General features: G+C 47.6%; 1 protein-coding gene across 1 annotated transcript in view; it reads right to left on the bottom strand.

The window, feature by feature from the left end:
- Window positions 1-3,517: 3,517 nt before the first annotated feature.
- SMARCAL1 (SNF2 related chromatin remodeling annealing helicase 1) overlaps window positions 3,518-13,068 on the bottom strand; it is a 48,277-nt gene continuing 38,726 nt past the window's right edge. The window contains exons 13-16 of the mRNA XM_082466203.1: window positions 10,019-10,201; window positions 8,806-8,906; window positions 7,747-7,843; window positions 3,518-4,385 (exon numbers count right to left, since the gene is read on the bottom strand). Coding sequence (XP_082322329.1) covers window positions 4,167-4,385; window positions 7,747-7,843; window positions 8,806-8,906; window positions 10,019-10,201 — 600 coding nt within the window. The 3' untranslated portion in view covers window positions 3,518-4,166. The remainder of the gene's footprint in view (window positions 4,386-7,746; window positions 7,844-8,805; window positions 8,907-10,018; window positions 10,202-13,068) is intronic.

The following is a 13,068-nucleotide window of genomic DNA, read 5'->3' as shown; positions in this document are numbered from 1 at the left end:
ATGTTAGGGAATTTTTCAACTATAATCTCTTCAAATATTTTCTCGGGTCCTTTCTCTTTCTCTTTTCCTTCTGAGACCCCTATAATGTGAATGTTGTTGCGTTTAATGTTGTCCCAGAGGTCTCTTAGGCTGTCTTCATTTCTTTTCATTCTTTTTTATTTTTTCTGCGGCAGTGAATTCCACCATTCTGTCTTCCAGGTAACTTATCTGTTCTTCTGCCTCAGTTATTCTGCTATTGATTCCTTCTAGTGTATTTTTCATTTCAGTTATTGTATTGTTCATCTCTGTTTGTTTGTTCTTTAGTTCTTCTAGGTGTTTGTTTTTTAATTCTTCTAGGTCTTTGTTAAACATTTCTTGCATCTTCTTGATCTTAGCCTCCACTCTTTTTCCAAGGTCCTGGATCATCTTCACTATCATTATTCTGAATTCTTTTTCTGGAAGGTTGCCTATGTCCACTTCATTTAGTTGTTTTTCTTGGGTTTTATTTTGTTCCTTCATCTGGTACAAAGTCCTCTGCCTTTTCATTTTGTCTATCTTTCTGTGAATGTGGTTTTCCTTCCACAGGCTGCAGAATTGTAGTTCTTCTTGCTTCTGTTGTCTTCCCTCTCTATAGTAAAATTTAGATAGACAATCATTTGTCCTCTGGAAGCTTCCAGCAAGACTGGTCGTGTTATAGACAAAAATGTTGACAGCTCACAAAATTAAAAAATAAATACAGAGTTGGGAGTGAGATGGTGTGAGACAACTTCAGGTGGCCCAAAGGAGAGCCCAGACAAGAGTTCTCTCCCAAGCCTTTGGCCCTGAATTTTCTCCAGACAACCGTGGGTAGTTCTCATGTCAGCGGGTGATGAGGATACAAAAGTCCCGATCATTTATGGAGATCTGGGGCCCCAGCAGGGCTTCTCATGGCAGGATAAGCTGGCGGATGTAGGCTCAGCTGCTAATCTCCACAATCCTTCTCGGAAAAACAGAAGAAGCAACTCACGCTCCTTAGACTTAGGTGTTCAGGCTGGACTTTCTAAAGAGCTCTGACCCTGCAGGGAAGCCAGGAGCAGTGTTATCAACACTGTGATTAATAGGAAGCACAATCACCAAAAACCAAGGTTGACAGAGGAAAGCAGAAAGGTCAGCATCTTCCTAGTTATTTCCTGAGGCTGGAGTTTACAGAGGACATGACCCCCAGTCCAGACTGTGCTGAGAGGTCAGTAAGCCTGAACAGCAGTGAGGGGGGTTGGGTGGCCCCCAAAGATCCCCTCTCTCAACTGGAGCTGTCTGGGAGCCCAGGAAAGGACAGTCAAAGGGATGAGAAAGGGGTGCATTCCAGGGTCTTGTTCTGGTTTGTTGAGCAGAGCAGCAAGGTGGCTGGGGGCTTGCAGGGAAGCCAGCACAGGTTCACAGCCAGGGCTGAGTCCCTGGGGAGGGGGCCGTGTAACAAACTGCTCACAGGCCCCCCCAAAGCACTGTAGGCCTCCAGCCCCGGCAGAACAGCACACTGACCCCTAGAGTGGGCTCTTGGGGGACAGCCAGGCTGCAGAGGCCACTCTGCTTCTTCCCAGCTGAGATGCCCTCAGCTCAGTTTCTGCATCTGCACAGTGAAAAGTTAACTACGTTCCTCCGAGGTGGGGTTCATTATGTCAGTATGCGAAAAGTGCTCATCCTGGTCAGGGCCCTGCATCTACTACACAGTGCAAAACGATTCAGGCTTAACAGACAATCCACACACCATCACACCAGCACAACTAGGCAGCTTTCACTGCCACCAAGAACATTGGTCTCACTGCAAGGCCTCACTTACACCTGGCCCCCGGCTTCCTATAACACCAATTAGAGCAGCAACTTCTTTGTTTTTGAAACACTTAAATAAAAAAATCCCCATCCTGGACACCCATTTGGATCTCCTTCTCCTCTTCCCAACCCTAAAAGTTGAGTGCTCGGCTTTTGGTCAGATCTGCTTTTCTCCTGAAGCCACCGGACCCCTAGATGATCTCATCTGGCTGCATGACTATAAATACCATGTACATCCGGTGGAGGCAGAATCAGAAGACAGATACCCTACTGCCTACGGAACATCTCCGCTTGGACCTTGCTACAGGCTGGGTTTTCCAGAAACAAACTGAGATGGAGTTTGGGGTGCAAGATGTTTTTTAGGGATCACCTGTGAAAGGAAAGGGGAGGAATGGAAGCAGGGTGGGGCAGAGGGAGGTGAGCTGCGAGGCAGGCCTGGAAGAGCCGCTGACCACCCAGCGTGGAGTGGGAGCCATGCAGTGAAGACTGCCCATCAGCGGTGTCCCGCATCAGACCCACCTTGCTCAGTCACTGATGCAGGCTGCCCCGGGAAGGGTGTAACCTCAGACAAAGTGGCTTTCTGTGGCCTGAGACTAACCGGAAGTTGTGGCCAGGTGGAGGCTATTTGCTGATTGCACTTCCGCAGCTGGGCAGCAAGTCCCTCCTCCAAGGGGGAGCTGGGTGGGTGTCTCCAAGGCTGCCACACATTGTCCAGCGGCTATTTCAAACTCAGCAAGTCCACAACCAACCCTTGATTTCGCCCGGTCCCCCAACTTCTCCCGTTTTTTGTTTCATCTCAAAGTGGCCAAGAGCACCATCAATTTGCTGAGGCAAAACCCCACGTCTCAGTATTGACTCTTCCTCAAATGCCCGTGGGCAATCCATCTGCAAATTCTTTCAGCTTCACATCCAAGATATATCCAGATTCCAACCACTTCCCACCTCCTTCACCCTGCTCCCTGGCTCGGCCCACCCCAGCGTCGCCCCTGTGGTCGGCTGCAAGAGCTCAGTAGCCCCTCCTACCCAGCCAGTCCCTCGCTCATCCTTCCTCATCTCTTTCCTATACACAAGCTGGGTGTTCTTTTAACAGTATAATCAGATTGCCTCATACCCCTGCTCAAAACCAGTGGCTTCCATTCATGTTCGGAATGAAATCTGAACCCTCACCATGACCCGGGAGCGCTACACCATCTGGCCCACCTCTCTCCAGTGTCATCACCTTCCTCTTCCCACGTGATACACCACTCCCCGCACCCGTCTCTAAACCTGCGCTGCCAACACAGGGGCCCCCGGGCACTTGAAACATGGCTAGTTCAGACTGAGATGTGCGGTTAGTGTCAAATACACACTGGATTTTGAAGACTTGGTATGAAAAAGAGAATAAAAAGTTTCTCAATAATTTTTTAAATAGTGATTATGTTGAAATGACAGTATTTTGAATATATTGGGTTAAAAAAAGTATTACTAATTTGATCCTTCATTTTTAAAAATACTCTTTGGAAATAAAGAAGGATCAAATTAGTAATACTAATATAACACATATGTGCCCTGTGTTATATTTCTATTGGACGGTGCTGCTCTAAACCAGGGGTTAGCAAACGATGATCCGCGGGCCAAATCCTCCTCACTGCCTGTTTTTGTATGGCCTGTGAGCCAGGTACAGTTTTTATGCTTTTAAATGGTTGAAAATAATAGTCATTTGTGACACATGAAAATTATGAGAAGCTCAAAATTCAGTGTCCATAACAGATTTTATTGGAAAAGAGCCACAGTCACTTGTTCCGGATTATCTAATGGTTGATTTTGCACCACAGAAGCAGAGCTGAGCAGTTCCAACACAGACATCCTGGCTCATAAAGCCAAAAGTAATTACTATCTGGCTATTTATAGAAAAAGCTTGTCAACCCCTGCTGTAAACCCTTAGCTTACTGTATTTTTCTTCATAGAACATATAACTATTGCCTCTCCTGTTACATGATAACTTCGGCAAAGGCGTGTACTTTCTTCTTTTCTTTAGTGAATTGCTGCCAGCACTTAGAATAGTGCCTGGCACATATTAGGTGCTCTATAAATATTTGTTGAATCAATAAATTTTACAAATCTAGATTCCGGGTGCTGTGTAGGAAGCACCTCGTTAATTAAAGAACATGAATCACCACTACTACAGCCTACTGTCTGTTTCTCAGTAGGTTAAGCTAAGGTTACTTAAGACCCAAGCAAACCCACACATAATGAAAGGAAATGCTGACACACGGCCTGGTAACCCGCTGGGCTTGGAGACAGAGACCAACACTGTGGTAATGACCAGAGGAGCATAGGCTTTCAAAAAAAATGCCTTATTTTAATAAATTCCATGATTTTTAATGCATTTTTTGCCCCTCTTACAGAGGAGAGGTAAAGCTGTCCCAGTTATCAAAAAATTCAAATCTGCTCTTCTTCAGTGGACTGCCTGTCAATGTGCTTTCGTCCAGTGTGTCTCCCGTGTCATGGGAACCACTTCCCGGGTCAAAGGACTCCGCTGCCTCCAGGAGCTCCATATCGCTTCCGTCTTCCTCAAAGGACTTCTGGAAAAAGTCATAGATCTTCTGCTGCTTTGGGTCCTTCGCCAGAGGAAGAAAAGACAAAGACATCAGCACCCAGGCACCAACACTGACCCTCTCTCCACCACTGTGGGACCAGCTCAGTAAACTATTTATCACTCAAGCAGCCTCACTGCCTTTGTGTCTGGCTTCTTAGCTTCTCTGCTGCTTGCTGGGTAAAGAAGGAAAAACAAAAAACAAATGGTTGTGAAAGCAACACAGGACCTGCTCTCACACTAACTTATGTTGGGAATGTTTTCTCCCTTCTAACTTTACAAATCAGTATTTCAATATTGAAATCGCTCCCAAGCCTTTCTCCACTAAGAGGTTAGTTAGGCTGTAATTCAACTCCCAAATTGGTGTGTTCAGCCACGGTTTATACCTAATTTTCAGAGTGGTTATAAAACACACACTTAACATATTGATAAGTAGATACATGTACCTGTTTCTGACTACCCTAAAGTTACAAACGATCAAAATGCCCTCCAACTGCATCTATGCATTGACAACGATGGTGTAGTGCTAAAATCACGCCCAGCTGTTAAGACCACAGCAGACGACAGGCTTGCTCTCACCCCTTTGCTGATCTCTCCTCTGTCTAAATTCCTAACCCTGGCCATCATTCAACCCAGAGGCACATATTCAGTATCTCCACTGACCTCCCACAGGTCCATAAAAATAAACCTGTCTAAAAACCACAACCATCTGTCATCTCACTCCTACATCCCCAAACCAGGTCCTGTTCCCTAGTTTTGATGGTCTCGCACTATTCTCATAGTCCCCGCAGCTTGCAATCACCAGGGCATCCTGACTCCGTATCTCACACATCAAACTGCATCAGGTCGGTTTCTCCGTCTGTTCCCTCCCAGATACTTCTTGTAAAGTAGGCAGGCTCTTTACTTGGGCCACATTGCTTTGTACCTGCCTGGATCTGCAATGGCTTCACTGCACTTCCCACCTCAGGCCTTTTCCCACGTCAACTGCTCACCGGTCTTTTCCAGGCTGATTTTTCCCTACAGACTATCCTCTAACAAGATTTTCCTATCACATCATTGGGCACCCCTGTGCCTACCTCATCAAGTCTAATGCTGCTTCCCTGGCTTTCCAGGCCCTCTGTAGTCAGGTCTCAACCTAACTGGCCACTATTTCTTTGCTTTCACAGAAGCCCTCCACACTGGTGAAGTGAAGCTCTTGAAAACTGATCCTGCAAGGACTCTAGATTATTCAATAATCTGTACCCTACATCCTCTCGCCTTTCAGGATCCCAGCTATTCAGATGGGAAGTGACATTAAAGGTCATTAAGGTCAGCCCCACACCAGCTGCATGTCCTCCTCTGTGATATCAGCTTTTGTCTGAGCAACTGCAAGGTCGAGGAAATGCCGCCCACAAGGCAGCCTACTCCAGGTAGAAATAGCTCTCCACGTGCATTTGAGCTCTCCATGTGCACTTGATGGCAACGCTATGTGCTAACTTGGAGCACGCATAATTAAAGGGAAGCAAGTTCCAAGATCAGACGATATTTCACTTCCCTTCTCAGCAGGCAGGCAGACATGACCTCTTCTGCTTTTGGCTCCTATACAGGAGGCAACATTTTCTTTTCCTAATAGTTGATACAGTTTTCAGCCCTATTTTAATTTTTTTAAAGTGATATAATTATTAATCAAAATAAATATTGATAAACTCCATTTGTACTTTAGGCAGAAATTCTTTTTTTTTTTTTTAATTGATTTGTTTTTGGCTGCATCGGGTCTTTGTTGCTGTGCGTGGGCTTTCTCTAGTTGCGGAGAGCAGGGGCTACTCTTCGTTGTGGTGCGTGGGCTTCTCATTGCAGTGGCTTCCCTTGTGGCGGAGCACGGGCTCTAGGCGCACAAGCTTCAGTAGTTGCGGCACGTGGGCTCAGTAGTTGTGGCGCACGGGCTTAGTTGCTCCGCGGCATGTGGGATCCTCCCGGACCAGGGCTTGAACCCGTGTCCCCTGCACTGGCAGGCGGATTCTGCGCCACCAGGGAAGTCCCTAGGCAGAAATTCTTAACTAATTCAAAGCAACTGAGGGTCAGGCCAGTATAAATAAATGAGTTATAAATAAACCTATTCTCATTAGTTGAGAATCCTTTAAAAATAAGGCTCTTTCTTTTCAAAGGGCATATAACAACCAAGGCTCTTTCAAAACAGTCACCATTCAACTGAATTAGACAGTTCTTTGAAGAGTTTAAAAGGAAGGTTGTTTTAAAATTGGCTTATTAATTATAAGGATAATTTATACCCTGTGTTCAAAAATATGATCTCCCCTGAGGCTTATTTATCCCAATAATTACATTACAAAGAAAGAATTTAGTTGCAAGCAAATGTAAATGAAAGATTATATCCTCAGACAAGTCTTAGCATCACCTACAAGATCGTGTCGACCTGACTCAGCTTCTGATGCTCAGCAATTCCACAGGAAGGAGGAGGCATGTCAGCTTCCTGAAGCGCAGGGCCGCCTTTCTACACGAGGCTCAGACCTCTGTCCATGCTCTCATTAGAAATGACTCCCCAGGGGTCGCCCTCCATCAGGCAGGACCTCCCGAGTTCTCACCTTCCTTGTCAACCACCCGAGCAGGTGAAAGAAGACCAGCCTTTGGGAGTCTTTGCAACTCTGGCTCCTCTCTACCTTGTTTCATTGAAATGGAGGGGGAAGGGCTGTGGCAGCCATGGGACTGGAGAGCTAGGCCAGGGCAGGCCTGCTGGGCCCCGGGCTGCCCTCTCCAGAGGCAAACAGGCCTCCTCTCAGCACCTCTGACAAGGCCCCACCTGGTCACGGAAGGATGCTCACAGGCCTCTTACTCTCCTTGACAATAAGAGGGGCTGTCACACAGGGAACGCTGGCTGAGTTTGGAAGCCTTCCGCCTGGGCTGGCTTCAAGTGACCCGTGACTGCGGGACAGTCTTGCTGCTCCGCAAGTCTCTGCTCACCCCTCTATAAAATGGGGAGACACTGAGGATAAGGTGCAGCAACAGAGGGGAAAATGTGCTACACAGAAGCAATACCCTATGTGAACACTCCCCATTCTGCGCGGGGGATGTGTTCCGGTGGTGTTGCTATGTACTTTTTGCAACAATTCAACTGTTGCCATGGAGAGTTTTCTGTCAGTTTCTAATGGCCTGATGGAAGAGGCAGCATTTGGAGGCCCTGGTTTTCGAGGATCTAGGAAGGCATGTCAGAAGCAGCAGGAGTTAATGCCAGCACTTCTTCATAAACGGATGCGCACACACGGATTGACCCGAGAACGAATGCAGCCATCATTTTAGCTCCCCAGCTGGGGGAGGTCCCCAGGAGTGATTCACACCTTCCCGCTCAGGACCTCTGGACACCCCAGTGGCAGGGAGCCACATGCTGGTGTTACCTTGTAGAAATAATCCGCGGCTTCTGTCATTTCTGAAAAATTGGTCTCAGAAAGCCCGGCTTCACCCAGAACTTTAATCTTCTCTTGAATCAGGGGCCTGTTGGGGAGAAATGAGCTGCAGTGGAAACAACCTGCACAGAACCAGCAGACTGATTACAGCGAGAACCAGCCCCTGCTCTTGTGAGACACGCTCACTGTTTCACATCTCTCCGTCTCTTCAGGCACAAACGCCCATCCTGAAATACTGACCTCTCTATTGTAAACCGACCAAGTCAGGGCTCACATCGTCAGGCTCAAAATTCTTTCTACTGGAAGATGTGTAGGAAATAAATGCTATTGCAACAAAAATTTGAACCTGGCGCTGTTATGAGCTGCCCAATTAACAAATCCATTAACAGAGAGGGAAGTAGGGGTAACCCACACGCAAAATAAAGGTGAGATGCCTTAGTCATAATGCTGGAAACAGAGATAGATAGTGGAAACTAATGAGATAATCAAGAAACTATATGAGGAAGGGGGAAATGGAAATGGGGAGGGAGCATTTGGGGAGTTTTTGCTTAAGTAATGGACATGAAACCCCCAAGTTAAAAATCTGACCCCGTCTCTGCTAAGGAAGCACTACATGGCCCGGGGTGAGCCCCTTTCCCCCGATGGCCCCACAGCAGCGCTGTAACATGTGGCCTTACGGTACCAGCACACCTCACACGGGGGCCGAGGGGGCAGTCTCCTTGACTCAGCAAAGGCCTTCACGTCTGGGAACAGAGTGTTTTACAAACAAAATTCCACCTACATTTCATCCCAATAAGTTCTCCTCCCTTGTCTCAGGTCAGTGGGAAGGCGCCACATCCCCTTATTCCTACAGGATTTCCTCATGCCCCCTGCAGCCACCAGTAACACTGTGCAGGAGGTCAAACAGGGTCATGAAGAAAGGGGGAGGGCACTACTAGCAGGTCTTCTGTGTGGATCCCTGGAGACCTGCCCCAAAGCAGAGGCTCTTAGGGAGCAAAGGGAACACGTCATCGGTGTCAACCCAACTGCCGGGCCAGCCAGCCGCCTCACCAAAGGTAGTCATCAGCCGTGCCTCTGGCCACCAGGTAGTGGATGCCCACGGAGCTCGACTGCCCGATGCGGTGCACCCGGTCCTCAGCCTGCATCAGCACCTGCGGGGCGGGGATCGGGAAGCATGTAGGTCAAGGCTGGATGCTGCTCGGCCCACCACAGCAGGTGGCCTCTGGCCCCGGAGCCTCACCACAACCCTTCCTCCTCACTGAGTGTCACGTGGCAGGGGGCCTGCAAGCCTCTGTCCACAAACGGTCTGTCATCTGACAAAAGGGAGAAGCAAACACAATACTGGTCAGCAGGGGGGACCTCAATCTGCAGCTGGGTAGCTGTGGATGGCCCTTCAGGGCCGGGCCAGGTGCTGGGCGCTGCTGAGGGAGAGCCAGCTTCAGCTCTGCCACCAGCTGTGACGAAGGAGAGCCGGCACACTGCCACTCTCCCTCCACGGAGTGAAAAGTTATCTTCTAAACAGACAGAGATACCGCGCCCAGGGAGAGGCCATATATGATCAGGGGGTAGGGTGGCTCTTTTATACGGTGGTAAACCCTACAACGAATAATGAAAACCAAGAACATGGTTTCCGTTATGAAATGCCTTCATGCTCTAAGCCCACCCATCGTTACAGCCGTCGCCGACGTGTGGTCGATGAGAGCCACACTGGTCAGAACATCAGAAGGGAAAGAACTTCTTTCTGGAGTCGAGGAGAAAACTTTGAGTCCAAACAAATGTCTTCCATCTGCTGCCACAGCTGATCGGGTAAGGCCAGTGGGCACCCGGGGCATGTTCAGGGAATACCCACCGCAGTCGCCCTGTTGTGGCCCCACTGGTAAAGTGGCTCCCAGGGGCGGTTGATAAAAGGGGCTCAGGTGGGGAAGGCAGAGGCCTGGGGCCAGGGCTGCCACGTGCTCCCCGTAAGTGACAGCTGTGCTCTTGAGCTCTCTGTGCTCCAACTTCTTCATGGAGAGATGGATCCTGAGACTCCTTCTAAAACTTCAACCTTCCCATTGGTGATAAGATGGTCGATAAGCCTACTACTGAGCAGGTTGTTGTGAAGACCTAATACCCGGCCAATGGATGTGCAAAGTATAAGCGTGTTTATCAGGCCTAACAGAAACACAGGGAAGATGAGGCAGGCACCAGGGACAGCGCACAGAGGTCCCACCTCCCCCCGCCACTGGCTCTCTCTGCCAGCAGCCAGGAGCACGCCCCTCACCCCTGGGTTCCAGAACAGCTCCGCGAACACCACCAGGTCAGCCGAGGAGAAGGTGAGGCCCATGTTGGCGGCGGTGATGGACAGCACGGCCACGGCGGGCCCCTCCGACAGCTGGAACTGCTGGCACAGGTCCTCGCGGTCGGCCGAGGAGGTGGAGCCATCGATGCGGATGTGCTTCACTCGCTGCGGGAACAGGAGAGGGAAGCAAGGTGGGCGCAGGTGCGGGGCCTTGGCGGCACGGCTCCAGGGACAGAGCCCCGCGCTGCTCTGGCTCCAAGCCGGGTGGACCGTCAAGCTCGCCACTCCGTACTGCTTTCCGAGCTTCTTTCCCGGTCTTTCCTTTCCTTTCCAATTGAAACTTGTGTTGAGATAACTGGAGGCTCGCATGTAGTTTAAGCAATAATACAGAGAAGGATTCCGCGTATGATTTGCCCAGTTTCTTCCACTGGTAATATTGGTAAAACTATAGCATGATATCACACCCAGGATACTGACTTCGATACAATCCACTGACCTTATCCAGATTTCCCCAGTTTTACTTAAACTCCTGTGTGTGTGTGTTCTACGCAACTTTATCTCGAATGTGGGTTTTCACGTGTCCGCCTTCACAGGCGAGACAGTGAACAGCTGTAACTGCAGAGGGATGCTCTGTAGCCCTGTCATAGCCCTGCCCGCCTCCCTCCCGCTTCCCCCTCACCCACCCAGTCCCTGCTAATCTGTCCTGCATTTCTAAAATGTTCCACTTCAGGAACACGTATAAATGGAGTCAAACGCTGTGCAGCCTGTGGGGCTGGGCGCTTTTTACTCAGCATCATTGCCCGGAGTATCATCCCTGCCGTCGCACGTACAGTCGGTTCACACACACCCGCATCTCATTTCTTCTCACTGCCGAGCAGTGTTCTGTGACAGGGATGTACCATGGTTACCTGTTCACCTTTGGCAGGACATCTGGGTTGGTTCCAGCTTTGCACTACTACAAATAAAGCTGCCGTGAACACTGGTGTACAAGTTTCTATGGGAATGTAACTTTTCACTGCTCTGGGATAACTGCCCAGGAGTCAACTGCTGAGTTGTATCTGATAGTTGCATGTTTAGTTCAGCTTATTTTCTTTTAAAAAAAAATTTTTTTTTATTTGCAATTAAAAATTTAATTTTAATATATATATTAAATGCCTTATAACCTTATGTAGTTACTTCTTGTTATTCACAGTAGTTATGTTCTACATAGTCATTATCATAAAATCTGAATTAGCAAATACTGAATAATTCCCCCTAGGGGAAACACAGGATTAGGTTCCTGAGATCAGCTTGTTTTAAGTGGCGTTTATTGTTTTCTAATGATAAAGACAGACATTATGAGGAAAATAAATTACCAATCTATTTTTTCCCATCACTCTTTTCTCAATGTGTATGCTACATCTTTTAAATAAAAAGTTCTATATCTTGCTTTTCTCTGATAAACATTATATTGTAAATAAACTAAATTATTAAAATGTTTTCTAAAACATGATTTTTAATGGCTGTGTAATAGTTCATTATGCAACAACAGTATACTTTAACCATTTATCTATTTCCTCACATTTGGGCAGGTTTCTACTTGTCACTAAAAAAGGATGGGCTGTCTGCATGTGTCAACTAAGAAGTCCCCATGCTGCAACTAAAAGACCCCACATGCTCCTACTAAAGATCCCACATGCCGCAACAAAGATCTCACATGCTGCAACTAAGACCCAATGCAGCCAAAAAAAAAAAAAAAAAAAAAGGATGGGTTGGCAAATGTCCACCAACAGGTGAGTGGATAAAGTGTGGGACATGCATACAATGGAATATTACTCAGCAATAGAAAGGAATGAACTGTTGATACATGCAGTAACATGTATGAATCTCAAAATATGTTGAGTAAGAGAAATCAGATTAAAAAAAAAAGGAGTACACACTGTATGATCCTGTATGATTCCACATTTTTTTTTTTTTTTAACTTTGGATTTATTTTTATTTATTTATTTATTTATTTATTTATGGCTGTGTTGGGTCTTCGTTTCTGTGCGAGGGCTTTCTCTAGTTGTGGCAAGCGGGGGCCACTCTTCATCGCGGTGCGCGGGCCTCTCATTATCGCGGCCTCTCTTGTTGCGGAGCACAGGCTCCAGACGCGCAGGCTCAGTAATTGTGGCTCACGGGCCCAGTTGCTCCGCGGCATGTGGGATCTTCCCAGACCAGGGCTCGAACCCGTGTCCCCTGCATTGGCAGGCAGACTCTCAACCACTGCGCCACCAGGGAAGCCCTGATTCCACATTTATATAAGGCTCCAAAAATGCAAACTAATCTATGGTGATAGAGAGCAGATCAGTGGTGGCCTGGAGATGGGAGGATGGGGAGAAATGGGGATTACAAAGGACAGGAGGAAACTTCTGGGGCTGACGGATATATTCACTACTGTGTGGCTGTTAGCATAACTGGTGCCGTCTTGGGCCCGTGCAGTTCCTCCTGTCCTTCCAGTGACCTTACCTTGGGCTGTACTGTAGTACACTGTACTGTACTGTAGTAAATCTCTTCTTTGTCATCTAGGGCTTCGTAGTTAATAGATACTGTTTAATGATCATTAGGTCCAGGTGGCCTGTATGCTCGGTTAGTCTCCGATGATGACAACCTTCACTGACGCATTCCTGACGCTCAGGAGACTAGTAACCCATCATAAATCTTGACTTAGGAATGTACTTCCTGTCTCCAAGCACATACCCCTATACCCTAGGTTAACTATAAAATTGTTCCAGTGGCTCCTCAGCATTGCAGAGTGCAGCTGCAAATGCTCTGGATCACCATCTACCCAATCCTACCCTCCAAGTAAGTTACCCTTTAATAAATGGATCCATTGATTGTATGGAGCTGCCTGCCTTGTTTTTAGGTCTCAAGATACCTTCTCAGTTCAGTGGGCACTGTTTGTTCCTTCTGTGCAACAACTACCTCCACTCTTGCTCAACTGTATACTTCAAATATGTGCAGTTCATTGCATGGTAATTATACCTCAATAAAGCTATTAAAATAAAACATTT

The sequence above is a fragment of the Balaenoptera physalus genome, assembly GCF_965194825.1.
Source record: "Balaenoptera physalus genome assembly, chromosome: 6".
Classification (NCBI taxonomy): Eukaryota; Metazoa; Chordata; class Mammalia; order Artiodactyla; family Balaenopteridae; genus Balaenoptera; species Balaenoptera physalus.
Note: the sequence above shows the minus strand (reverse complement) of the source record. Positions and strands in the feature narration are given on the sequence as shown.